The sequence below is a fragment of the Strix uralensis genome, chromosome 1 (assembly GCF_047716275.1).
Source record: "Strix uralensis isolate ZFMK-TIS-50842 chromosome 1, bStrUra1, whole genome shotgun sequence".
NCBI classification, from domain to species: domain Eukaryota; kingdom Metazoa; phylum Chordata; class Aves; order Strigiformes; family Strigidae; genus Strix; species Strix uralensis.
In genome coordinates this window covers 81,072,245-81,099,927 of record NC_133972.1, presented here as the reverse complement: position 1 = coordinate 81,099,927, position 27,683 = coordinate 81,072,245, and the positions used below count along the sequence as shown (strand labels likewise).

At 45.8% G+C, this 27,683-nt stretch overlaps 1 protein-coding gene across 1 annotated transcript; it reads right to left on the bottom strand.

The window, feature by feature from the left end:
* PXDC1 (PX domain containing 1) lies at nt 1-26,619 on the bottom strand. The gene is made up of 5 exons (XM_074872994.1): nt 26,118-26,619; nt 12,915-13,006; nt 12,520-12,637; nt 8,515-8,626; nt 1-1,590 (listed from the first exon to the last, which is right to left on the bottom strand). The coding sequence occupies exons 1-5, from the start codon at nt 26,371-26,373 to the stop codon at nt 1,473-1,475; spliced, it is 696 nt and encodes a 231-aa protein (XP_074729095.1). The 5' UTR covers nt 26,374-26,619; the 3' UTR covers nt 1-1,472.
* Nucleotides 26,620-27,683: the final 1,064 nt, after the last annotated feature.

Genomic DNA, 27,683 nt, shown 5'->3' with positions numbered 1-27,683 from the left:
TGTACTGAAGGTGAGTTATATTTTATTTCATTAAAATATATTTTAAAAACATACTGTGTAAAAGAATTAGGATTCTCAATAATTTATTATTTACATTAGCAAATTCCATTTGACTGTTATTCTATAGATAGAAATGAAAAGTCTGCAGAAGGGAGTTGTATCAACTTCTTCAGGACGAAGCAAGCCCCTTTGCCAAGAAACATGTCCAAAATGCATTCCCTCCCATTTCGATCCCTTCAAATTCATGTTTGCAAACAGATCGCAAAAGGCTCAATGAAAGGTCATGTTGGCAAGTGTTGAGCACTCACAGTGAGCGTCAGGATTTTGGAGCGCTCTGCAAGAGAGAGACCCTGAGGAGATTTTAATGTTGCACTACTCAGTAGTCAAGAGGCTGCAGGGTCCAATTGCACTCTTGCTCCCACTGTCCTACCTCCACTGAAATCCATAGCATAGACAACAAGGTCTGCATCCGGCCCCGCAGGTGGATCTTGGGAAGCTAGACAGACTCCTTGAGTCAGGCTGGCAGTGGAGAGTGTAGACACACTGTAGCTTATCATTCTTCTTCAGTCCAAACACAACATAAATCTCATTGTCTTCCTCCCTATCTCCCTGGGGAGAAATATGCATAGGGAATTATCTTTCTGATGTAAACAACTGTAAGCACCATTCACATTTGGTGGTCCACATGAAAAAAAATCATATCCAAGTGCCTGCCATAGCCTTGACCCTTCTTAGCAGGGCAGCTCAGCTTTCCCATCAGCTTTCCAGATCTCTGAAATCATATGGGTACCCAAACATCATGCACAGTCCATTGCAATGCCAGCTGCTGTCTGCTTTACTATTCCAGGAAAGAGTAGTTGCCTCTTCAGTGATTATATAAAAACCCATGATTAAAAGAAGTAAAGCAGTCAGCTCATGTGTTCTGATTCCTGGAGGCACTCAATGGTATATCTGACATCTCATGTAAGGCACCAGCCATCCGGTAGCTGAGTAAAAAGTGACCCGCAAGACCTCCATTAAGCAACTGCAGGGGGAACTGACAAAATTCTGCTGGTTTGCTTGCCTTCTTGCTTACATAGCATAAAAAGTGTGGTCACGCCATCTGGGGAAGTTTCTGGTGGTATTCTAAAAGAGGAAGCCTCAACTTGCACTGCAAGCCAAGGAGCACAGGTGACAGCACAAGCTTCTGATGGCTGTGTCAGAGTAGCAGAGATTTCCTTGAGCACCAAGAGGCCTCTGCTGCCTTGCTTTCATGGAAAACGAGTTTGTTGTCAACAGCGAAGCAGTTACCTCCTTACAAGATGTCTCCACAACGCACAATGGAGGGCCAGCTTTGTGGCATACTTGCTGCAACTTCTTTGCTGTTGGTCTTGCCTGCACAACCTTATTCACAGATACGCAACGCCGGAGATAGCAGAGCCTATGGGCGAAGAGGTTGGCTGGATGCTGGCTGACTGCATCACTGAGCAGCCTCAGTCCAGAATATCAGTTTCAAATGGGACCAGGTGGTAGTATGTCAAATTGGTGACATAAGCTGTTGGATCATCACTGTCTTCTAGCTCTGAGGTAAAGTCACTAACACTTTCAAACCTAAGGAGAAATAAATAAAGGCATGAAGTCGTTAATATTTGTTTAGAAAATCAAAGTCAAAGGAATTGGAAGAAAAGTACTGAGGGAGAGGGAAAAGGCTAGGCTAGCTGAAGACTGACCCCTGGAAATTTTGAGAAAAGACATTTGTGAGGGGACTACTCGAAAAATGGGCTGCAGGCAAGAACGCTTGTGCTGTTACTGCAAGTTAAAGTTCTGAGTAAATGTAATTTGTGGACTTGCTTCACACCAGAGCAGTGTTGCAGCAGAGGTTATTTCTAATGTTTGCAGCTTCAGCTTTGAAAAGCCCACTTTGCAAGGCAAAGATCTAGAGTCCCAACTCTTCCAAAGCTTCAGTATCTCACTTCCTCTCTTAGCAGCCTGAAATTCGACTTCACACTGGAAGTTGTCAAGGAAGGTCCATGTAGATCAACTATGAATCATGAAGCTATAGTTTCTCTGACATCAGCCTACGTATCATTATGCTAGCATAACCTACTGGAGACACCAGCAATGGCATCTACTGTCATCTTCATAAACCAGGATTCAACACTTCCTAGAGAGAGTTGAGAAGTAAATGGAAATCATTGCTTTCCATGTCCTTAAATAAACAGAAAGCCTGTTTCTTCATAACCTATGGAAATGAATGGGCTCAAGATTTTGCTTCCAGTAAACCCGTATGGCTACTCCCTTTGAAAACTGTGCTAAAACACAACTGCGCAGCACACTAGCAAAGCAAGTTCCCATCTCTTTAGATAGTGGTCTTCAGTAAAAGGGATTTTTATGACACCTCTCTAATATGTCACTGACTCTTCATAGCACTTGTCATTATAATACCTGAACTTCATATCTCATGACACCTGGCTACCACATTGCATTTAAGCTGAGCCAGATCAAAAACATTACTAGTTTGTTTTCAGGCCCCAGGGCTCCCCTCCTACTAACGAATGAATGATTTCCTGGGACATAGCCTTTCTTGTCAGGCAATTCTGGATACCTCTACAATGTGATTTTTATGAGTCTAGAAGAGTTTTCACTGTGGTATGGAAAAATCTTCACAGGAAGTACTCAGAGCTGATCCCATCCATACCTCTTCCTCCCCACACCCGTGTGTATACGAATAACCCACAGGTCAGTGAGAACCATGGTGCATGCAAGAAATCATCTTGTTACCCCTGACTTTCAAAGCTACTCGTGAGGAAAGAAGTAGCAGTGAATCATGCAGCTGAGGTCCACATCCTTCCATTTTGTTCTCACAGTATGTGGCAGCAACACAAAATGCCTGAGTTTCCACAAAAGTGGAAAGGAAACTGCCTTTGTTTCCTGTCGGAACTTGGATTCTCACGCTTTCACTTCACAGGTACCTTCTTTGGGTTTGGCTTTTTTATGAGGCCAAATGTCTAACACAAATAGGAAAAAATGACTACAGTGTCCTTCCTCCAGAGCCTCGCTCTTCTCCCCATGGCATAAGATTTAGGTTTTGACAAGTAGAGAATATTCAAATATAAAGAGATACCTAAATTTAGTTTCACTTGTTTTGGTATCTTCCTTCCCACTTCCTAACTCCTGTGTTATAACCTGAACTTTTGCAAGGATTACCCCCTGTCTCACACCTACTCTCAATCAGAAGGCATCAACTTGTTAAAACCTACACTTTCCTCAGTTACACATGCTCCCATTCCACAGAGGCCTGAATTTCTGCAGTAAGAAAACATTTTACTTCTTCCCAGATAGCCTAGCAGTTAAAGTCAGCCACTGCAGGCCAAGGATTAAATCTCATCTCAGTTCCAAGCAAAGGACTTGAAGAACTGTCAAGTTTCTTTTTCTCACACTCTCTCTTTAATATTTTGAAAGAATTTGCACTCATTCTGATAGAGTGAGAAAAAAACCAAAATAGAAACTGAAAAATTGCACAAGATGGAAAAGAAATCCTAACCTAGCTCTGACTATAGGACATGTCTCTAACACCTTTTTAGGCTGGCATACTTCAGTTCTCTGAATAGCAGATAAACAGATGAAGCTTTAAAATAATTTGGTTTAAAATGGCATCTCACCTACACATGAACTAGTTAAGACTCCTCTAGTTAAGTGAGACAACTACAGACATCCCTCTAACCTCACCCTAGACAGCCCTAAGAGCCAGGTATTTCAGAGGACCTGAAGAAGAGTGGTAGGGTAAACAAACAGATAAATCTCCCACTCCCACCTCTCCCCAAAACTTTATTTAGAAGCAGGACAGATTATTTGATAGCATGGTCTATACATCCTGCAGTGTATGGACACAGCTCTGTCTTTTCCACACTCTTACCTGGACCTTCTCACCTCTTTTCTAACTATGAGGACCACAACATTTTTTCAGCAGAAACTCATGGAATTTCTCCTGCAGTGCTGCTGCTATGCTCTTTACTTACAACAAAACAGAAATGAGATTGAACTTTGAATATTTATTACCTTCATTCCTCTACTCCCTCCAGGCTGTTTGCTTGCCTGCATGTGTGGGAACATGTACAGAAGGGAGTTGACTTGGTATCTTACAAACAGTTCACAGATCATGTTGTGCCATCTTATGGACTGCTAGTGATCTGGAAACAACAGATTATGAAATACCAGTAGGGCAGACAGAACGAAGAAAGCAGAAAAGGAGTCAAGAAGGCTATTCAGATTCTGCTCCCCTTCTCTTGTCAATTGTATAAAACTAGATTATTACAACTGGAAGGCCCCACAGATTTTATGGTTCTTCAGCCTCATTGATAGGGTACTACAAGCAGCACGTGAGGTACAAAGCAGTGGCAGCCACATGCTGTGGTTACACAGAAATCTTTCCCTGCTACCAAAAGAGAAGTGTGGGCACAGAAGTCTGCAAAGCACTGCTCTAGAGTGCTCATACAAAACCAAACCCAACTAACCAGGACTGTTTACTACAACTAGCAGCTGTATAAGACACCCAACAGTCAAAATGCTTTTGTGCTGTTACCAACAGGTCTTTTTCCCAAAATAAACTCTGCAAACTACTATGGACATGCAAATTCCTAAATGCCCAAACTGCTGCCCTTGCTATTTTTTCCCTAGAGTACCTTGACAGACACACCATTCTTCACAAGGGCCTACTTTTTGTGCTGTAAGGCAACCTTCTTTATCATTTTAACCTCTACTAATGCATTGGAGTTGCTGCTCACGTTTGCCAGGAAGAAGAGGGAAACAAGGTAACGGCTTGGACAGGCGTACTCTTCACTAGGTAAAAAGCTGGCTGGCTGGCCAGACTCAAAGGGTTGTGAATGGAGTTAAATCCAGTTGTGGCTGGTCACAAGTGGTGTTCCCCAGGGCTCAGTACTGGGGCCAGTTCTGTTTAATATCTTTATCAATGATCTGGATGATGGAATTGAGTGCACCCTCAGTAAGTTTGCAGGCAACACCAAGTTGGGTGGAAGTGCTGAGCTGTTGAGGGTGGGAAGGCTCTTCAGAGGGATCTGGACAGCTGAATCAATGGCCCAAGGCCAACTGTATGAGGTTCAACAAGACTAAGTGTCAAGTCCTGCACTTGGGTCATAACAACACCATGCAGTGCTACAGTCCTGGGGAAGAATGGCTGGAAAGCTGCCTTGTGGAAAAGCACCTGGGGGGACAGCTGGCTGAACAGGAGTCAGCAGTGTGCTCAGGTGGCCAAGAAGGCCAATAGCATCCTGGCTTGCACCAGAAATAGTGTGGCCAGCAGGACTAGGAAAGTGATCATTCCCTTGCACTCGGCACTGGTGAGGCCACATCTCAAATACTGTGTTCAGTTTTGGTCCCCTCGCTACAAGAAAGACACTGAGATGCTGAAGAGTGTCCAAAGAAGGGCAACAAAGCTGGTGAAGGGTCTAAAGCACAAGTCTTATGAGGAGCAGCTGAGGGAACTGGGGTTGTTTAGCTTGTAGAAAAGGAGGCTCAGGGGAGACCTTATTGCTCTCTACAACTACCTCAAAGGACATTGTAGCGAGGTGGGTGTTGGTCTCTTTTCCCAGGTAACAAGTGATAGGATGAGAGTAAATGGCCTCAAGTTACACCAGGGGAGGTTTAGATTGGATATTGGGAAAAATTTCTTCACCAAAAGGGTTGCCAAGCACTGGAACAGGCTGCCCAGAGAAGTGTTTGAGTCACCATCCCTGCAGGTATTTAAAAGACATGTAGATGTGGCACTTGGGGACATGGTTTAGTGGTGGACTTGGCAGTGCTAGGTTTACTTGGTTAGGTTGTACTTGATGATATTAAGGGTCTTTTACAACCTCACTGATTCTATGATGCTTCTTGTTAACTCACAGGAGTAACTCCAGTGCAAACATGGCATGAGACAACAGCCCAGCTCCTCTCATCACCTTATGTACAACCAGTACCTGAACAGATCTCCCCCCATCTAAGACTAAAAAGCACAGGGGAAGCATTTTCTTTTCCTGTCAAGAGTAGGATTTTGTTTTCCTGGAGAAATTCTGTATCTAATTTCACCCTCTCTGTGCTGCTTTTGCATAGCCACCTGTGAAAGTCTCTCCTATGGACCACAAGATGCCTGTGACAATGGTAGCACCATCCTGAAAATGCACATCTAGTACTGGAGGCAGCACGTTTAATGCCACTGGCCTAAAAGACAGAAGTGCAAACAGTCCTGGCAGGGGAAGGCACGTCCGTAACAAAGCCAAAGCATAAGTTCAAATGCATTTATTTACCACTACTCCTTTCAAAAGGACTGCAGAGTACTCCCAAGAACCACACATAAAAGGACTATTTATGCCACATGGATGCTGAGCACACTGGGTTCACCACATTTTGCAACAGTATGGTGTACTGCCAACTAAAATTAGAGAGAAAATGAAGGAAGTGGAAAGCAACTACTTCAGAACAACAGAGTAAGCAACTCCAACTTGCAAAAATGCTATAGTTTCTTTTGCAACAAGTATGAGACTTCTCAGCTGATGGATCACTATGTAGGTAGTGCTGCAGGCTACAACAGCTAACCAGTGCAGCAGGACCTTGGGGAATGAATGCTACATGCTGAAGCTCTAAGCACTTCCCTCCAAAAAACACAGGTTTGCTTTGCAAAATGTCTGATACAAGTACATTGGCAGCCAAAACCCAGAAGTCATACAGAGTTTAATGTTGCTGAAAGAAAAAAGTACCCATGTGAGGACATACAAGTCCACAAGGAATTAACTCTGATTTCAGAATAGAAGACACCAATCCCGTCAATCCAATCTTACAGAGACCAAAAAGGAACTGCACAGGATTTTGAAAGACTGTAAAGCTTCCTTTCTGGGCTACTAACCTACACTTAAAGCAACAGTATAGAAAACTTCTGCTTTTAAAAAAAGTTAAAATTTTACAAAACACCTGTGCTACACAAGTGCCATTATCTCCTAGCTATCACCTCTGAGCTATAAAATACAGCTACAGAATGGGCAACTTTAGGGCACCATGAGACATTTCAAGTTTATTAACTTTTGGACTCTTGATTTAACTTCCTTCAGGGAAGTTAATACAAATGCACAAAGCCAGGCTGTTATCCTAGATTTATTTTTTCCACCACAGTTTCTGGAAAACCAGGCCTACCATACAGTTTTTATCATATTAGTATTTTCCGGCCTAATAGTCCCCAAGTTCAATGGGATAACAGTTAGATGATGGCAGTTTCTGATACCAGACCAGTAAGTTTTGCTTGGGCCACAGCATTTTTAAAATCAAAACTAGATTTTAATTTTTTTTAATAAAATTTTTTTAAAATAATCAAAATAAGGCAGGAAAGGGATTTCTTTAGTAATTTGCTCCTATTATTGGTCACTTTCAGCACTAAAGAGGGATCCACTATGAACTATGATAACTTTAATTTCCAGACATTGGCCTTACAGAATATCTCCAGTGTGTTGCTTCAGCCTCATCAATACAAGATTATAAACTTAAATGCTGTTAGGAAGGTCAAGGTTCAAAACACTAAGTGGTAAGTTAATAGAAACACTTCAAGAAATTACACTGGAGCCAGAGATACACTCCAGCCCCTGACAAAATCTTGTTAAGCTCTAAACCTTTCCACAGACTGGCAATAACCACATTTCAATTGTGGCAAGACAGAGCACTGCATTTAAAGATAAAGCCTCCACAAGGCTTTTAGTATTCTGTTTCCATCATTTTGACTACTCTAATGAAAAAGAGGGTCAATGTTTCTCATTAAAAATATTTAAATGCCATACTACCTGAAGTTTATTGAAATATCAATCACCTGCCATGACAGAAATCTGTAGGAGCATATTTCCATCAATATCCATCTGTCAGTACAGTCACTGACCTAAGATCTACATGAAAGCCCTCGTGGTTACATGTCTCTGACCCCAGAATACCTACATGCATTAGGAGACAGAAATCACAAATAAGACTAGACTAACTTCCCCCTCCCCTAATGAAAAACACATGCTTCACCAAGTCCCAGCATGCCACAACACCTGAGCTGCTGCTGAGCTTCCTTCAATTACATTCAGGGGTGTGTTCCCCTCCTCCAAGGGTGGTGTTTTGCTTCCCAAATAAAGCATACTCTTCGTAACAAGATATTCCATTTGTAAGGATGTTTGAGTTTCCAAATCTAGGCTCAAACCAGCTCTCATCGCAGTCATGAGAGAAAGAAAAAACTCCTCTGTTCTCACCTGGCAGGACCCCTATGAAAACCACAGCTTTTTTTCATACACAGAGGATTGAGCTCCTAGGGGTCAATCATTCTCACCCACAGCCATTTTATCCATTTTAATAGAAAGCTGTGAAGCGTTAGCAATCAGGCCCAGTAATATTTAACCAGTCAGAATGACAGCTGTACTAGTCTTATTCCTAGACAGAGGATAACATTTTGCTAGGGGGCATGGGAAACTACAGTTTATCTGAAGCTGACAGCATAACTTGTGCACAAACTCCACTTACAAGTGTTCTGCTGAATCTACGTCCAGGTGCTTCTCTTTTCCATTGGGTATACTGTGGTCAATGACTATCGTTTCAGTGTTGGCTAAACAAAATCCATTTGATCGCATGATTTCTGTCAGGAGAAGAAAGAAAACAAGATGAAAATCCAAAAAAACCCAACTGGAAAACAACTGCATACCATATGTAATAGACATGGTTATGAACTGAGACTTGTGTGTGATATTGAAAATCTGCACATGAAAGCAGGAATTAAGAAGCTATGAAACCACTCTTACATCTGCAAACTGTCAGTGCTTAAGCAATTTTATTCATGTAATTAGTTCATGACACAGAGCATTTGAAGCAAGGCCCAGTTTCAGCCCTGTTATTGCCAGTGGCAAAATTCCCATCATCCTTAGCAGAAATGGCAGCCCATTCATATATTGCAACCTACCACTACCAAAACATAATTGTATTTTTCCTAGACAGTCCTAGGCTTAGGCCAGTTAAGCAAAAAACAAGAAGACAGGAAAAAGGAAATAAAAAGTGACCTTCCAAGTTAATTCAACCACCATCTTTAAGTCATGTAAAGCAATACCATCTTCTGCACTGCTTTCAACTCTGCTTATATGTTTCTCATTGTGTAAGAAGCCTCCAATCCAGAACAGCTAAAATTTACACCTAATTCCACTGACTTACTACCATGAGGATAATTTATAATTAAAGAATAGTATTTGATGTGAATGAGAAGTTAATCCACATCTGTGCTACATGGAAAGGCAAACTAGGCAAGCCACAAGGATTTCTTTCGGTCACACAGTCTTCGATGAAGCTAGGGCCACCACAAAATGGACATATATCTCTATATAAATCAGCACTGACTTAAGTGGGATGACTCATGATCTGCCTCAGGGCACGAGGACCCTGTGTTAAAGCCTTGCACTATCAGCACAAACAAAAGGAAATTAATCTGTGGCAGAAAATATGGTAGGTGCAAAACATACATACAGGGGATCCTCAAACAAATTTCAACTATACATACAGTTCAAGTAATGAGCAGGAGATGAGACAGAAGAAAGAAGGGAGGTAATTTTTTAAAGTGTACATTTATATGTTCCTATATTAAGGTAAAGACAGAACTCACTTCCATATTTTTCTTGAGAAAGTAATCTTTGACTTCCAGTCTGATTTTACTGCAACTCACTTTAGCAGAATATATTTGGGGGTGGTAAACACACTGAATCCCAGCAGAACCACACTTCACTCATGATTTAAACCAACATTGTACTGTAGAATAAGATTTATACCATAAATTCAAATTCAGCTTTCATCTAAGAGGGCAGCCCTTTCTCTCTTCCCCATCACCTACAACTCTAAACGGGACCCTGTGAGGGTCAGTTTGGTTTCTTCCAGAGAATACAAAATATTTTTGCCTGCTTTTCTAAGTGTGCAAGCCACGTAGAAATCTGCACTATGACTAACAAGAATGCCACAGCGTTTTCCTAGTGTCCTTGACATGACCTAAGCGTTACAGCATTTCATTGCTGTGTGAACTGCTTTAGACGTTAACATTTACTGCCATCTACTGACAATGCTGCCAGACACTGAAACCATTTCTAGTGTGCAACAAACGAGGCAAATATCAATTATCATCAAATATCCGCCTATGTTTTTAAATTCTTTGCAGCAATCACTTAAATGATAAAACTAATTACCACAAGATGCTTTTGGATAGCTGCACAGGTAGGAAAATCTTCCTCCAATTAATTAGGCATAACTCATCTCTACCAAAATTAATTTAGAATTAAAACAAAACATGCTATTGTTCAGCTAATGTGGCTTCCACAGCTCCTCTATATACAGGCTGGCAGGAGGGTTTCCTTTGCTGCTAGCCTCTGCCCATCAGCCCAGCACCCTCACTCTGAATTTAGGTTCATCTTGACCATCTTCTCTCTGTTGTACCCACCACTTGACATATTCAGTCATGCACACACAGAGTATGTGTACCCTAAGGGGGTACACAGCCTCACAAATATTACATGAAACCCTTCCAAACAGCAAAAAGCCCCAGGCCAGAAATGCTGCTGTTTCTAACCAATAAAATTCCAAATACATTTATTCGTGGTATTTGTCTGTTTGCAAAAAGAACAAGGTATCACTAACAGCAGCCACCTTTCACCTTTTTTTTTTTTTTTTTTTACAGCATACCGTTTGGGGATCTTTCCTTTCATAATGGGCAGGTGCTAGGACCCACTTTGCAGCTCCGGTCTCAGAGAGTAACAACATATTTCAGGCATAACCAGTGAATATCCTTCTCAAGTGTCAGTGCTGAGAACACATACTGGCATTCACAAGTAAAGCGAGTAACCATGTCCAGTCTTTGGAAGATGACTAATGTCAGGAACATGCACATGAGGAATTTTACCTGAGGTTTCCACATCGACTCAAAGACATCATCCAAACTTCCCTAGCCACAGATGGAGAGTAAGACACATGTTGGCTCCTGACTCTTGCTCCCAGGAAGCATCACCCCACTTTACAGCCCTAGGGGCTCTTCTTTACAATCCCTATGCTGCACTGCAGCCTGGGCTCCAGGGGCCCTACAAGAAGGCACCAGCCCCAGCCCAGACGGGCTGGCAAAACCACACTTCTCACTGAGGCTCTGTATTACACAGTACACTTCTAAAGAGTTATTGGTGGGCTCGTAAACCATTTACCATTTAATTAAAAGATGATCTAACAGAAGACTAGTTAGCTTAGAACCAGAGCTCAGGATCAACTACAAAAAAATCTACCCTGTGTATAAGATCGATCCTTAAGACACACTGTTTACACCTTTAGCATGTTGACAGGCTGATGGCCCTTAACTGATATACTGTTAGTACCTCAGAAAACTGATACCAGTTCACACTAAACACTTTACACACTTTGGAGGACTACGTAGTATTTCACTTTTATTTCACTCTCTGAAATAAACTCTTCTGGCAGCACAAAACCAGCAGTTGCCTAGGCTCACATAAACATTTCAGTACAGAAATACAAAACCAGGCACACCAAAAGTCCGCAAACCTTTTAACAACAGTCAGTAGTAGCAGATGCAGAGGGGAAAGGCTGAAAGAATAGGCAAGGACAGATTAATACTGCTCTCCATTTTCCCCACTAGCAATCTGTGGTTTAGAAACTTCCTGTCTCCACTCGCGACAGGTCTCAATGTACTTTTCCTCTACTTGCTCATCTTAATTCCTTTTTGAAGTCATTTATGCTTGCAGTTCCACAATACAATGACTTCCACTCCTTAACTGTGCTCTGTATGGATGCAAAACAGTATTATAAATCTTTCTTTTGTTTATTTAAAGCCTGTTGTCTGTCAACGTTATTGGATAACCTATAGTTCTTGTTTCATGAGAAGTACATGGTAATTGACCTCCTTCTATTCACAGCTTTGTAGAGTTCCATCATAGCCCCACTCTGTCATCTCTTCTCAAAGTTGAAGTGTCCTTTATTTAGCCTTTTTCTTAGAGAAGCTGTTCAATGACTTGAATCCTTGTCCTTTATTTGTATGCTTTTAAATTCTATTATATCCTTTCTGAGATGGAGAGACCAGATTGTGCACATTGTACTCAAGATGGGGTGGTGCTCCTTTCTTCTGTTCCCCCCTCCTTTCTTAATAACATTTAATATTGTCACTGCTGCATTTGCTCACCACTTGGCACTGAGCTTACATTTTCACAGAACAGTATCAATAGCCTCAAAATCTCCTTTCTAAGTGGTAATAGCACTATTGTATATGACAGTAGTGAGGACTGCATTTTCCTCACATCCACTTGTCTGCATTTATCAGCCTTCAATTTCACCTGCCACTTTACTACCTGAAAGCATGTTGCATATATATGTTCTGTATTATAAAGCAGACTATGAAGAGCTATCATTTGAATCGCTGGTAGAGAAAGAATAAGGGGAACAGCAAATAAAGTAATTTTCATTTTGTAATTCTTGTGTCACGTGTAGGAAGCTAACAACTCTTACCTGATATTTTAACTGGACTTTGAAAGCTTGGCTGAATTTTATGGACATTGTCATTTTTTAGAACTTGGTCCAAAGGAGATCTCTCAAAGAATGTGAGGACAACTTCAGATCGTGAATACTTAAAAAGAGAAAAAGAAACAGACATCCATTTTTACCAGCACTTTGTTTTGTCCCTCTTCTCCCTTTCCAGCCCTTTGTAATACAAGAGAAAGACAAGCAACAGCCTGGAGATGTCATTATACAGTTCTGGCACTCAGCGCTTCTCCAAGATCCTCAATAAATTGCTGCTTCTTCTAGAGTTTGGCAAAGCCCATCACTTTCTAATCTGCATAAGAGTGCGTGTCACCATCAAGGAGGAGTCAAGCTGGGCTAAATGTGGAACTTGGCTTACTCACCTTCCAGGGCATGTTTATAATAGTCTTCAGAAGCTTTTCTACTTCATTAAGTCTGGCTTCTATATCATGGGCTTCTTTTATTGTGATGAGCCCTAGAAACAAAGTAAACAGATCGTGAGTATAGACAAAAGCACACTTTCATGTGCACACACACTTCAGCAGCCAGAAGCAGCCACTCGAGAAGCTGTGGAATGACCTCAGATATCATGCTTCCCAGAAATGTCTTAACCCACACTGACAATAAAGCATGTACCCCGAACTGAGGTGGGTGTAGTTACAAGCAGAGTTGCAAGCCTGACACAAATTCAGCTGTTTATGATCATATTTAGGAGTTGCAAGACGAGCAGAAGTAGAACCACCTACTCCCTCACCCACAATTTCACTACACAGCATTCCCAGCAGTGATAATCAAACAGCCTGTTTTCTGCTTCCAAGAACCATGATTCATCCTTTTTTCTGTCAATAAAAAGCAAAAGAAAAGCCAAGAAAACCGAAAAACACAACCCACAGATAAGAGGAAAAGACTAAACACAAGCTAAACACAAGCCTTTGAGGGCAGTCTTGTATTTCTCTGAATATAAGCCCCAGTGAGCAGCCCAAGGAAGATTTCTCAGAATCATGTTCTTCCTTTTGGGATTTTTTTTTTTAATCATTGAATAATCACAATGCTGCAGAAGGGATTAAAATGGAAATTAAAATGGTGCCCAGAATGATGCATTACAATGCTTCTAATTTCGAATTGCTTAATATGGGGATCTTCAACTGTAATACCATATTTTGTATGTATAACCTGCAGGACATCTGTAACTTTCCTCTCCTCTAGCAGACTCTGGGAAATATAGCACAGGTTATATGTACATACAGGGAGTATGGGGAAAAGTCAACCCCAAAATCTTGCATCCCTCTAGCAGCCCTTTTATTTCTGATCTCTGTAACCTATTTTTGCTAACCCAATCATTGCTTCACCTCTACATTTGGGCAGCTTTTCCAAGGAACAGAATACATACATGAAAATGAAATACCTAAGAGACTGTTAAATTTAACAGCTTCACTGGTTAAAGAAAAAATAAAATACAAAAAGCTGAAGGAAAAATAGACCAAATAAACCAAAACCATCTAAATAAAAATCGAAACTAAAAATCTGCAAACAGTTTGTGAGAAACCACTTCAATATACTAAAATTGCAAGTGCTAAACTAAGTGCCTCTCCATCTCCCTATTCAAAAGGCAGACATACAGAAAGACCTGTCAAACATGCACGGTGTGGGGAAAACATCCACAAAATGTTTCAGTATGCATGAATCCTTGTTGTTTGTTACCTACGACATATAATCCCATACAAACTTTCCAGACATAAGTGTGACTTTGAAGTTGTCAGCTCTACTTCAATTACAGCTCTAAATAAAACAGAGATGGCCTTTGGAGCAGCCAGGTTTACCTGATGGTTGTCCCACAAGAGTAGCCTGGTTGCATAAGCCTTTCTATTGCCCAACAGTCCCTCACTTCGCCTGTTTTTGTCAGCATCACCATCCCCTCACCCCAGTACAAATCGCTCCCTCTTCTGACAGGGGAGCGGAGCATAACATCAGGCAAACAAGGCAGGCAACCATGTACCCTGCTTTGACAAGTGTACACTACAGTCAGGTAGCTCTGCATGGGAATTCTCTGAAAGGCTGTAAACGTGAATTAACTCATCTGCATGGGTCCACTGACAGCGTATTAGCTGGTTTGTGCTTGATGTTACAGACCTGAATTGCAGACCAGCACCTTCATCTTCCTAACTACTGGGTGTGAGCAGGCCTGGGTGGATATGCTTCACTCCTCCACAAATATGTCCCCATCCCACATCTGAATTAAGTTCAAACCTTTCAAAAAAAAAAAAGGGTTTTCATCTTCCCTATAAAAAAGCTGCCAACGGCCTCACGGCTCAGACACCCACCTGTGATGTTAGAAACACGCTGTCGCCCTGCCACAGCCCACATCAGAGAAAACTAAGCCAGCCACCATGGTGCCGGCTACCACGGGATGCCTCCACTTCTCCTGCTGGTCATGCTCCAGTCTACACAAATACTGACACAGTCAGAGAAGAGACTGCCCGACTGCAGCTCCCACCTTGCAGGCAAATACCTCATCACTGACCCACCAGGGATTCAGCTGCTCTCTCTCAAATCCACCCTCAACCTCAGACCCTTTCCCAAATAAGCATTTACTGTTGAAACTAGTATTTCACCAGGAAAAGGGATACTTTCAAGCAAATGAAGATATTCAGATCAGGGTGGGGGGTGGGAGAGGACAGAAAAAACCCACCAACAACACTGAGCATTCATCCTGTGAGGAAAACCAGCCAAGCAGTTGGGATTTTCTCTCATTAGTGATCAGGGAAAGCATCTGCAGCTTCACCTGGCCTTTTTATGCTTCAGCAAGGGAAGTCAGATAAGGCCATCAGCCTGTTGCACTGTCACAGATCACCCAGTGGGAGGTTTTACAGCTTCTTGCTTTCACCAGGAGTTTCCAGCCCTGGTATACTCCTTCCAGCTCTTGGAAAGGCACCAGCCATGTAAACCCACACTCCAACATGGATACTGGCACAGATGACTTGTAACATCTGACATAATAAAAACTGTTTCTTACTGAAGCTTTTAGTAATATCAAAACCAAAAGGCAGACAGCGTAGGAAGGAGAGTAAGTGATACATCTGCCTGGCCAGTTTCCTATATTCTTAATGGTTACAGATGCACAGCTTTGGGGTGTAAAGCTGCTGACCATACATGAATTCCCTGTACAGGGAATTCAGTTTGGCTCGGCTAAAGCCTTCCTTTTCATATGTCTATAGTCTAAATACACAGAAACCACTTGACTGGCTATATATATATTGAACCCTGCAATTTCTTCTGTAATAGACACAAAGTTTGTAAGGCCCTCATTTATCTTAATGCTACAAGTCTCTGTTTTTAAGAGTTAACAGATGCCCTTGTGGTTTTCAGTTAGTCGTAGCCTACGATCCCACAATGTGAGGGATTGCTTACAACCTGAGAGCCAGGCTAACTGGAGCAAGGCTCTGCCTGCCCAAACCGCCAGGAAAAGGGGCCCCCGGTCCCTCCTTTCTCTCCCTTTCAATGCTTGCTAACTGGCTGCTGCCATCAACCACAGCACATACATGCAGAAAGAACACTGTGGTTTCTCCAGGTGAAGTCTCCGATGGCAACACTGGTTTAAGGTGTTCTCACACTCCCCTGCAACTCATTTCCTCTCCCAAACCACAATACAGGGCTGCCTCTGCTTTGCCAGCACAATTAGGTGAGTAGCAGGGAATACCTCGAACTGCTCTTGTCAAAGGCTTCACCAAGGGAAACCCCAGCCTTTGCAGAAGTAGCAAAAGACTGCAGGCTAGGATGCCCCATTCAAGCTCCGTTCTCACCCAGGCTATATACTGAGTTTGAGCAGGAATAGGGACTCATGTAAAGAAGGGTTACAGAATTACACCCAAGCTTTCCACCTCTGTTCTTCACTTTGTGGGGGTTTCTCCCCTGCCTGTCTTCTTTTTTCCTGTTCGGAAATTTTGACGAGGCAGAGAGAAAGAAGAAAAAAAAAAAAAAAAAGCCAGAGACTGGTGTAGGATCTCCAGACACTGGAAACGCCTGAACAAAGAGACACATGCATATGCCAGCTGACTCTGCAGGCAGAGCTCAGCATCTCCACCATTCATTAACCCCAACACAAACGCACCACAAGCTGGATGCATCTGGAGCACACAGGACTCACTGGCCACGTATGCAGCATCCGTACAGCAGCTACAACATGTCCTAAGGCTGTTGCCTCTGCCCACGGATCATAAATACGTGCTTATCTTTTCATCTGGGGCTTTTAGACCCCAAGAACCCTTATTCCGTTTGCTATAAAACAAAAATAAGATGCCGGTAAAGCAACCAGTAGCCTGGAACCAGTTGTGCTTTATTCCACTTGTTCAGTCATGCAACAGAACTGAGCTCAGAGCTGGGAAATCTCTTAGTGAAGTCATGGTGAAAGGCTGTTCTCATGCCTTTTCCTCTGCCCTGGCCCCTGTCTGACTGCTAATGGAAAACATGAGTAAACTCCTCCCAGGAAAACTTTGCTCTCTGTCTTGTTACCCGTACTGTGCTTGGACAATTAACTATCATTTCAAGTGATTTAAATGCTATAAACACCTATGTTTATAGGGCTTGAGGTAAACTGGAGCTCCACTGGCTCCTTTTTTACCACAAACCCCATTGCCAAATACCACAAACCTAAGGTTTCTTCACCCCACACACAAGGAAGCCCACACGCTGGGCAGTGGGAGGGACGATCCAGGCACACCGCTTAACCCAGGGTGGCACTCGCCTGTACCTGGGATATTTGCTTTTAGCGGGGTTCTGCCATGCACACAACCCCTGTTGTCAGTGACCTCATTCAATCACTTTGACATCTTCTCTGCCCCTTTCCAGACCAGGAGCCCCAGGCAGAGTCCTTAAGACTGGGTGAAAAGGATTTGCCCGCAATCTGAGACAAGCACATGTAGCAACTTTATGCATAGCAACACATTTCTGGAAAAACACAGCACAAACAGCACCAGAGGCCTGCAGCATCCTTCCTGCTCTGGGACCCCAGTGCCGGAGCAGCTGCAGGAGGCTGAGAGACCAGGCCAGCAGCTGAGTACCTGGCACGCTGGCTCATGGCGTGGGAGAGGGCCCAGAGCTGCAAATGAGCAGGAAACGAGCTCAGCAGAGGAGGAGAGAGAACTGGGAGCCAATTCCTGATGTCAACACACAAGCCTTGGTAGGCCTGTCCTACTACTGCCATGTGAGCCACCAAATCTACAACTAATGACATTTTGACAACCACAGGTAACACACTGCATGCTTCTACCAAACAAAGCGGGACAGGAATCGCAGCATGTGCTCCATGGCTCATAATGAAATCACAGTGCAGTCCTGATGATCAGTGTCCACAATGAGCACGTTGTCTCAACAATCCTCTAGTGCCTTCCAAGGAAGAGTAAGTTCATGCCTAAATCAAGTATGTCTCATATGCCATCTCTCAATAATGACACATGGAAGTCTGGTTTTTTTGAGATGTGTGGTTATGTACAAGTCGCTATGTATACGTGATCTCAAACTGCGGGTAAACCCTATTTCTTCAATCTGAAGGACTCCACTTCAGGCTTGTGGTCAGGAGAGGAACAAAGAATGTCCAAGAGATCTCCTACTTTCTTAAAATCAGTTCAATACATATAGGAGGCTGAGCAAGAGCAGAAGCCAAGGTGTACTTTCTGGAGATGTGTGCCAGATGGAATGGTGAAACTCCTCAATGCTGTGTATTTTAGCATGTACATGAAGATTAAAATATTGCATTGAACCCTCCTCACCTAAGCCTCTCTCCATCCCCTATGGGAAGACTTCAGAGTAGATATCAAAGTGAAAAAGGAGTAGCAAATACAGGGAGAAATCTTACTGTGTTCTGCTAACCTACACTGCAAGAAAGGTTTAAGGCCTATAGATTGAGATCTTGAGCCCATCCTTCTCTCTTTGCACAAGCCCTTGAGTAGGGAAGACACATAAGCTGTCCTTCGCAGGAGACTGCTACTCTGCTCTCTCTCCTGACCAGACTGTATGGCTTCAACAGGAGATATGCCCCTTTTCCCCAGTTACAGTATTCATTAACACTGCAGTGCTCAAACATCTTTTTTATCCTGTACCTTCATTCCTCCTTTCCCTCAGATATGTTCTAACCCATATGCACACACACACAATTCAGGATGTAGATGGAGCAATAGCAGGAAGGTCCCAGACATGAGAGGAGGTATACAAAATCACAGAATAATGTCCAATGGAAGAATTCAATCTGGTTCATCCAAAGAAAGGCCAAGTCCAAAGTCAGATCAGGCTGCAGGGAACCATGTCCAGTCGACTTCTGAATATTCCCAGGGACAGATATTCCACAGAATTATGCAGGAAGTGAAGCTACTCAGCTGGGACATGGATCAGGGATGAAAGATGGCCACTCAGCCCAATATCTTCTGTTATTTTGCTCCTTTGCACTGCTTCTCATTTCCTCCTTGTGCTGAACTGGGCCTAATCAATACCACTTCAGCTGGCATCTTTCCGTGCTTCATGGCCACGATGCCTCTGTCTTCCCAGCAGCTGCTCTGGTAGCATCCCTCCTCCCTGCAGACATATGTCCCCTCAACCTCGCTGCCTGGGAACTGTGGCATTACCCACCTCAGACAGGACTCTGAAGGGGCCAAAACAGCTCTCACTTACAGCTGCCTCCTCTCTGACAGAGGAGAATAGGATAAAAGGTTGTTAGAAGGACAAAGGAATACTCAGTGGTATGTAAAGGCAGGAAACTAAAAAAAACAGCAGATGGGAAAGCTTGTTTCACACAACTTGTGTTCCCTAACTCTGCAGAAATAACACCACAGGAATCCCTTAAGTCCAAAGACTTGATAAGATCCAGAGAAGGGCAGATAATTACAGGCAATCAGGGATATCAGATCTCCAATTACTAGAGACCAGGACTATCACTTTTCTGTTCTCTGCTGGTTATTTATGCTGCCTTCTACAGCATCTGGTTCTCATCACTAGGGACAGGATCCCAGAGCTAGCTAGGGCACTGGTCTGACTTCGTCTGGTAGCTCTGGCAACTCCTGTTTGATGCCTCTTGCCTAATTCTACGACACCTCTCTCTTGGGGCAGACACAGTTCCCCTTCGACTCAAGGGGAAAATCATCCATCTCATATGACAAGAGTCACTACAGTCTCTAAATCCTTTACAAAGGTTTTACTATCTATGCAATACCACCGACAAGATTCATCTTGGCGGTATTACTCAGGGAGCAACTAAAAGGATACGATGGAGTTGTGGCATGGAGTGGGCAGGAAGGTGGGTTTTTCAAATTTGGTGCATGTTGTGCCACACTTCTTAAACTTGATGTGGAGGAACAAAATAAGAATGAGTTTTTTTAAGAAGTACAACTACACAAAGTGCATGTAAGTCACTCCATACTTTTAGAAGTCCCATTAGGTAGCAATGAACATATTGAAGATACTGAGAGAAATCTGTTAGATGCAGAAATATAGAGAGCTTTCAAAACCCTGCCCACACTGTACACACCTAGCTCTAATACACGCCATTTCTTCTTATGCAGTTCATATGCAGCAGAAGTAAAAATACAGACGGAGCAAAGTCCTATCCAAACAACCGTCCGACTGAAATCCCCCAGAGCAGAGGTTGTGACCATGACTACCTGAGGACCCTGGCACACTCAAATACCCGTGCAAAGCAAGGAGGCAAGTTCAAAGCTGGGAAGTCCAGACACTCCAGCTGATGGGTTTTCCACACATGCATTATTAGTTATGGGATCTCCCAGGATCTCTGGAGGGAAGTCGGCATCTCCTGGTGACAGAACTCAGCAGACAGGCCTTCCCAACAGAGCTCCCTGTCTTGATGCCCAATGAGCCGCAAGAAAGAAAAAGATGTCAAAGAAACATGACATAAAAGCGAACAAAGCAGTCAAAGCCTGATGAAAAATGCAAGCTCCTACAACCATTTTTAGTGCGGATTTCTTATCAGGTGAGAACTGTCATGAAAAAACCACCTCATTTCCATTCCTTTCCACCAAAATCCTCCCAGACACATTGCCTCAGTCCACCACAAAAAGGCAACTTGTGCCTAGCTTTATAATAATGCAGCCAGCTTCATTTATCTCCATCATTACCAATGAACCATGAAATTCAGCTAATAAAAAACAAACCCAGAAGCCCCAAACTTAATTTTGGTTATACAGCACTGTTAGAGCCTGATAACCAAGAGCTGCATCTTTTGTCTGCCAGACAGAAGCTCTGAGCAAGCTCCACTAATGAACTGTTGACAATGTCAACAATGAAAAGAGCACAATAGATGCAGTGTATTTATCTGTATTGTCACAGCACCGAAACAGCTGCTGTCTGTGGAAACCACCATGCTGCTTCTATAGAGCTCCCTCTTCTCATAAATCACACTCCCAGATGGTCTTGTAAACAACAACAACACTATACTGCAGCATACAGAAAACTGTAAGTTATGAATGTGACATTTGGAAGCAAACATAATGTTCCTGGGCTGGCTTTTCAGGAACTGCCTTCTGCTTTGTGCAGGTCCTTCCAGGGGCAGCCCTGGAGGAGCTTCTCCTGTCCTTCCTGGTGCACAGCCACTTGGACACAGAAACAGATGATCATCTGCTTCCCACATGAGGCAACCATGCCAGAGGGCAGGCACAAGACTCAGAACTAAAGCTCAGCATCAGTTGTCTGGAAGAGAGAGCTCAGGGTCTGCTGCAGGTGAAGTGACTACCTCTAGGCTACAAGGCAAGCTACAGAACAAAGTTTCTATCAGAAGTCTCCACCGCTACTGGAGAACTTCTATGGACAGACACAGGTTGAGCACCAGCAAGGCAGAAGGGAGCAGAAAAGTTCTGGAGAGCCACAGATATAACCAGCAAGCTGGTGAGGGAAACCTGAAGGCAAAGAAAGGGAACAGAAAGTGGCACAGGGAAAGCAACTTGGAGAAGCAGAGAGAAAATAACAGAAAGGAGAGCAAGGGGAAAAAGGCCACAGCAGAGCAGAATGAGTCAGAGGAGGCACGGAAAGAAGGAAGGGGGGGGAAAATGAGCACTTTGGGAAGAGAGGGCCCATCCAGTAAAAAAATAATCTGTAAGACTGAAGAGAGTTTCTGACTTGATGGCTCAGAGTATCAGAGCAGGACCAGGCACTGCACGTAGGTGCAATATGAACAGCAACACTGGGAGAGTGTCTGAAACTGTTCTGATGACAAAAGCAACAAAACAGTGGCAGAAGAACATTGCCAGAAACCACCCTGCCACTCCAAGGGCAAAACAAATCCCAACTTTGAAAGGATGCTGGACTAGAAAGCCAGAAAAGCAGCGCTTAAGGGGCTGATCCGGCCCACTCTGAAGTCAGAGGCAGGTGTCTTGATTGCACTGAAGCTGGATCAAGTTCTAGGATAAATCTTAGATGAGAACCTCTCAGAGGTAATATTTAGAGAAAATAGGAGGGAAAAAAGAGTACCTTTCCAGGTTTATAGGTCACTTCTAGGTGTCTGTTGCAACTATTTCTAAAACACCAATTTTAAGTCGGTTTTTAAGTCCACAGTGCTGCCTTTCTCATGAAGACTGATTTAAATACAAAAGTTGTTTATTCTGCATATACAAAAGGACAGTTTAGTAACATTAGGCTGCATTCTAGCTCTGCTAAGAGTGAACTAGCCTATGTTTTTCTGTGATCCTCTTTTGTGCGTTTGCCTAGAGCAAGGGATGGGCACATTTCAGACACAAATAAAATACTAGCAAGTTACTGGTAACATCACAGTGAATGACATTTAGTCACCCTGTAGGTATGCACATATCTAACCTTGTTTACCAGCTTACTAGTAAGATGCCTTGTGTTGTTGAACGTCCTTGGCCCTTAGCATCATAGTACACTCCAGATGCAGAGAGTGCACTTTGCGACATGTTATTAGTTATCAAAGACAAGACCAGATTGTGTGAATGCCATACTCCCCCTCGGGATCTCCCCCCTTCTCGTATCAAAGAAAGGGTAAGATGAACAGCCACTGCAGAAAACTGTACCTCCCGTCCTCTCCTCTGTCATCTCAAAGGGCTCTGCAGAGCTGAGAAATATGGAGAGGGAGAGCATTGTGGAAGTCAGTCCAAGGGGACGGGGGGTGGAGAAAGGAGAGGGCCGTTTGCTGTTGCTGAGCAGGAAAAGGAGCACACTCCTGCTCAGCATTAGCTCTTTGCTGAAACCAGCAATAATGGTAACAGCCAACTCTTTCTAATATTGCTGACGTTTTGAAAAAAAAATCTTCTTTTAAAAACGTAATAACATCAAATAGCTCAAGCTTTCACTCCTCAACCATATCACTTAAATGTAATGTACCGTAGCTTGACTGAGCTGTAGGATAATGCTAGTCCATTCAATGCTCCTTAGGCAAATCCGTAGGGACTCTGGAGTCCTTCAATGCAATGCAAATTTGGTTTGCAACATCTCACCACTTCCTCCAGATAAAAGGCCCAGCTAATATTCACCTTCTTTCAGAAAGCCTAAGATAAACACACACACATATACAAACTCACATACATATGCATATACATTTGTATGTATATAAAGATACACACAAACGTGTATGACTGAACGCTAACACACAGAAGGGTGTGCTTTTGTCAGGTGGTTTTGTTGGGTTAAGTATATTGAGCTTCACTGTAGGCAGCAGGATGTCTGCTTTTAAACAGGACATTAAGAAACCGTGCTTACCACATGAGTTTTGTGAAGACCGGACATGCCCCATGCAATCTCTTCGTACATCCAAAGCTCTGTATCAGTGTCACTTAGTTAAATGAGATTTTTATGTTTCAACTTTGTGAAGTTACACAAGGCTGTGGCCAGTCACTTTAAAATACTGGTATGATAAAGTGCTCTCTATGCAGAGAAGCACACTCTGCAAAGTAATTTTCTTTAGAGCAGGAGCAGCATGATTTTAAACATAGTATTACTGAAATTGTGAAGCACACTGTGATTGCTTAGAACCTACTCCTGATTTTTATTCTGTCTCTGTTGCAAAGTTAACCCCCACCCCCTCACCAAGCTGAACAAATCATGATCTGCTTATATTGGGTTTCGATTTTTCAAATCCTGGACTGATGCTTTGCTCATTCCCAATTCTACTGAAGTCGGTATGCCTGTTCCTGAGATAAGGGTAAGTGAAGGTTGCTGGCTCCAGGTCTTAGGGAGGAACTGAGTGTCGCAGCCTGAGCATGCTTACTCTTTCCCAGCTGTTCATGCATTAACGGTGTATGTTACCTGGGAATGTCAAGTAAAGCCAGTGCAAGTGGCCATAATCCCGTCTGGCTCCAGCTGTACAAACCATGCCTCAGAGAGATGTGAAAACCGTTGAATATTTTGCGAAAGATGTGGCAGGTCTTGAGAGAGAAGCAGCACACTCACTCGAGAGCAGCGCTGAGGAGTGAGAATGACTTTGGGATGAGCAGGGGCTCCTGTGCCTAAGTGATGGGGAGGAAACACGCTGGGAGGGGCAGGAGACCAGGGCCAGCAAGCACCGAGTCAGTCTCCAGCCAGACCCAGCACATGCCCCAGCCCAGATGCCAAGGTACTCTTCAGAGCCCCACAAAGCCAACAAGTACAAGGACTACTGGCACCCTGGGAAGTCAGATTTTAGTCACAGTGACCCTGGCAGGTGCTGTGCCCTGCAGGCCACAGGCAGGCTCTCTCCAGACCTACCCAGCATCCTCAAAAGCCAGGGCCCAGGTGCCATATACGCTTAAAAGCCATGTTATTTAGAATTTACTGCTGCTCAGCACCACTAAAAATCATGCTCAGAGTACTTTAGGTAGGGGATCCGCAACGGATAATAAATTTTCGCAATATTTTAGACTCCTGGTCAACAACCTAATTGCGTGAGACACTGTATAAGCATGCTGTGCTGGGCACATGCAGGGCTGAGAGGTGTGTGTGGGGGAGTGTCAGGGCAGGAACTGCCAGAGGGGACTCCCCCATACCCAGCCTGCACCTAAGCGGGGGGCAGACAGCCCCCCTCCGGCACCCAGCGCCCGCGAGCATCTCTCCCCCCGACCCGCACCCCGGAGCGGGCAGCAAGGGGACGGCGGCGGTGCTGCCGGGGTGGCGGCAGCCCTGCGCCCATCCCCGCCGTCTGCAGAGGGCACTCGGGGCCTGCGAGTGGCGGCCGAGCAGCCCCGGCGCCGGCGGAACCCAGCCGGCACCTCCCGGCAGCGGGAAGGGGCAAAGCCCAGCGCCGGGGACACCCGCCGGGGGCAGCGGGCTGCGGTCCCGCGGCCCGGAGGAGATACGGAGAGGGAAAGGCATAAGCGTCTTTCAATGAGGCACAAAAAACCCCCAACCAAACAAAAAAACCCTACCCTACCCCGCCACCAGAGGTTAGGGATCTGGCAGGACAGGAGAAAAAGACCTGTCTCACTTTCAACACCCGTCAGAAAACATCCTTGGCGAGTCAGGCCGGGAGAGACCCGCCGGCGCTGCCCCCCGGCTCCTCGCAGAGAACAGAGCCCGGTGTCACACAGGAGGGGCCCAGAAATAAGTCCGGTGGATTTACACCAGTGTGCAGGGTGGAGAGCCAGCACCGAGAATGTCACAGGGCAGAGCCTCTGCAAGGGGGGGTCACACTAACGAGGCCAAGTGAGAGCAGGGGAGAACTTCCCCATCCTCTCAAGGAGGAAAACATACAAAAATATCGGCTTCTCCCCGTTCCTCTTCAATCAAATCATTTATGTGTTACTCAAACAACTGGGGAGACGGGAAGTGCTACGCACACATCCATTTTCAGATGAGCAGATGCTCCGCACCACTCTACACACTTTAAATATTTCAAAGCAAACCACGTAACTGTACCTAAAAAATACCCCAGACGTTAAATTAAAACCAAACCCCGAGACAGTTTAACAGGTACATTCTGCTGCTGCACGGAGAGGCCTGAGCGTGGGCAACATCGCCCGAGATGGGTTAATCTACTTCAGAAACGGAAAGAGAAAACACGGCTTTGACCGCTGCTGCAATTCCCCTGTTCTGCAGAACTTATGCGAGGAATTATGCCAGCTCCCAGAGTCGCTCCGTCCGCTGGCAAGAGCCGCAGCCTCTTTTTTTTTTTTTTTTTTTTCTCCCCTCTCCTTGTGGCAAACAACATACCAACATGCGGAGATTTTTCAGCTACAGCCCTTCTCCTGCCAACAACCCCCCCAGCGCTCCCTCGGGAAGCCTCGGGGAGGCCGGAGGCAGCGGGAGGGGCAGCGCGAACAGGGACCCCGCTGCTCCCCCAGCCCAGCCCGGAGCCCCCGGAACCGCGGAGTTGGGGGGACAGTGGCGGGGCTCGGCTCTCCCTCCTGCGGGAGCCCGCGGGGCTCGCCCCCCCCCCCATATTTACAAAAAAAAATACAACAGAAATCAACAGCCCAAGAGGAGTTTCCCGTAGCTTCCTCCCCCCCCACCCCGCCCCGTCCGGTCCCTCAGCGCCTCCGGCTCCTCACCCCCCCTCCCTCCGCTGGGGGGGCCCGGCCGCCCGCCCCCACCCCCCCGGGGAAGCGGCAGCGGCCGAGCGGCAGCCGAGGGGCGAGGGCCGGGCCCGCGGCGGCGGCTCAAACCTTGGAGCAGGGGCGAGCGGGACAGCTCGGGCCGGTCCTCGGGGAAAGAGTCGAGAAGCCGCTTGAAGAGGCGGCCGAGGTCGGAGTAGCTGCGGTGCAGGTAGAGGATGTTGCGGTCCGACCACTCGGTGCGGATCTCGTAAAACTCCTCCTCGTCGCCCCGCCGGCTGATGATGAGCCGCCGGATCCCGTTCACCCAGCAGCCCCGCACGTACATGTTCACCAGCGAGGTGCCCTCAAACACGGCCGAGGCCATCCCGCCGCCGCCCGCGCATCCCCCGCCGCCGGCGGAGGGCGAAGCGCACCGCCCCGCGCCGCCGCGGCCAAGTTAAGAGGAGGAGGAGAAGGAAGAGGAGGAGGAGGAGGAGGAGGAAGAAGAGAGAAGGGGGGTGCCACCCGCCGCACGGCCCCCCCCCGCCCGGCCCTGCCCGCCGGGGCTAAGCCGCCTCCCGGCGCTGGCGGGGGGAGGGCCCGCCGGCGCCTCACAGACGGCGGCTCGCAGCGAGGGGCCGGCCCGGGCACCCCAGCCCCGGCTCCGCCGAGCCCCCGGCACCGAGCGGGGCGGGGAGCGGGCTGGCTCGGCCCCTTCTGCCACAGGGAGGCAGAGCCCCTCCCGGCCAGGGCGGGGGGGAGCGGGGCTGCCCGCAGCCGCTGTGACCCCCCCGGCCCCGCAGCCAGCGCCCACACTCCGCCAAACACACGCGGTCCCCGCGGCCGGATCCTCCTCTTCCTTCTCGGGACGAGTTCGCAGACGCCACAGACACAACGAGGGAATTTTTTTCCCCTCCCAGTGACCCCAGAAGTTTTTGTGGGTTTTTTTGTTTTGTTTTGTTTTTAAAACTTCCATCTCGGCCGGCTGAGGGAGGAAGAGGGGGAATTGCTTACGCCGCCTCCCGCTGCGGCACGCGAGACTGTCACCCCCCAGCAGCACACACGGTTGAAGAGCGTCCCTCGGTGCCCCGGGAAGCCCAAACGGAGACCCCGGCACCCGTGGCGGCATCTCCGGGGAGAGGGAGGGCCGCTGCAGAGAGGAGAAGCAGGAGAAAGGAAGGAGGCGGGTGGTGCCTGGGACTCCTTCGGCCTTTGCATAACAGTCTGGTGGGACGCCAGCCCCGAGGGAGCCTCCAGCAGCATCGCTGGCGGGAGGGAGATGGGGAGATGGGGAGGCTTGCGCTTGCAAATACAGCTCCTCCTTCCCACCGGGACCCCCAGCACTGCCTAAACGCACAGAGAGCGGGGCACTGGGAGGGCTGGCGGCGGCTGCAGCCCTCAGCAGCAGTCATCTGGCAAAACTGGGGGCGTGCTGTAAAGCAAGGAAGTGTGTGGGAGATACCTGGATGCCTGGAAAATGCCTAGAAGCTTCAGGGTTAAGATACACATACTGAAGGTGAAGCGAATGACAGTTCGGTGACGTGGGATGCATCATCACAGACGGGCCTCTGCTTGAAGGCAGTGGCCTCCGGCACTGGGCTTTCTGCTGCAGAGGGGCTCGTCGGGGCGGAGGGAGGTGGTGGGCGACTTCCCGGGGTCGTGCCGTGTTCCCGGGGTGGGAGGGACCCTTCCCGT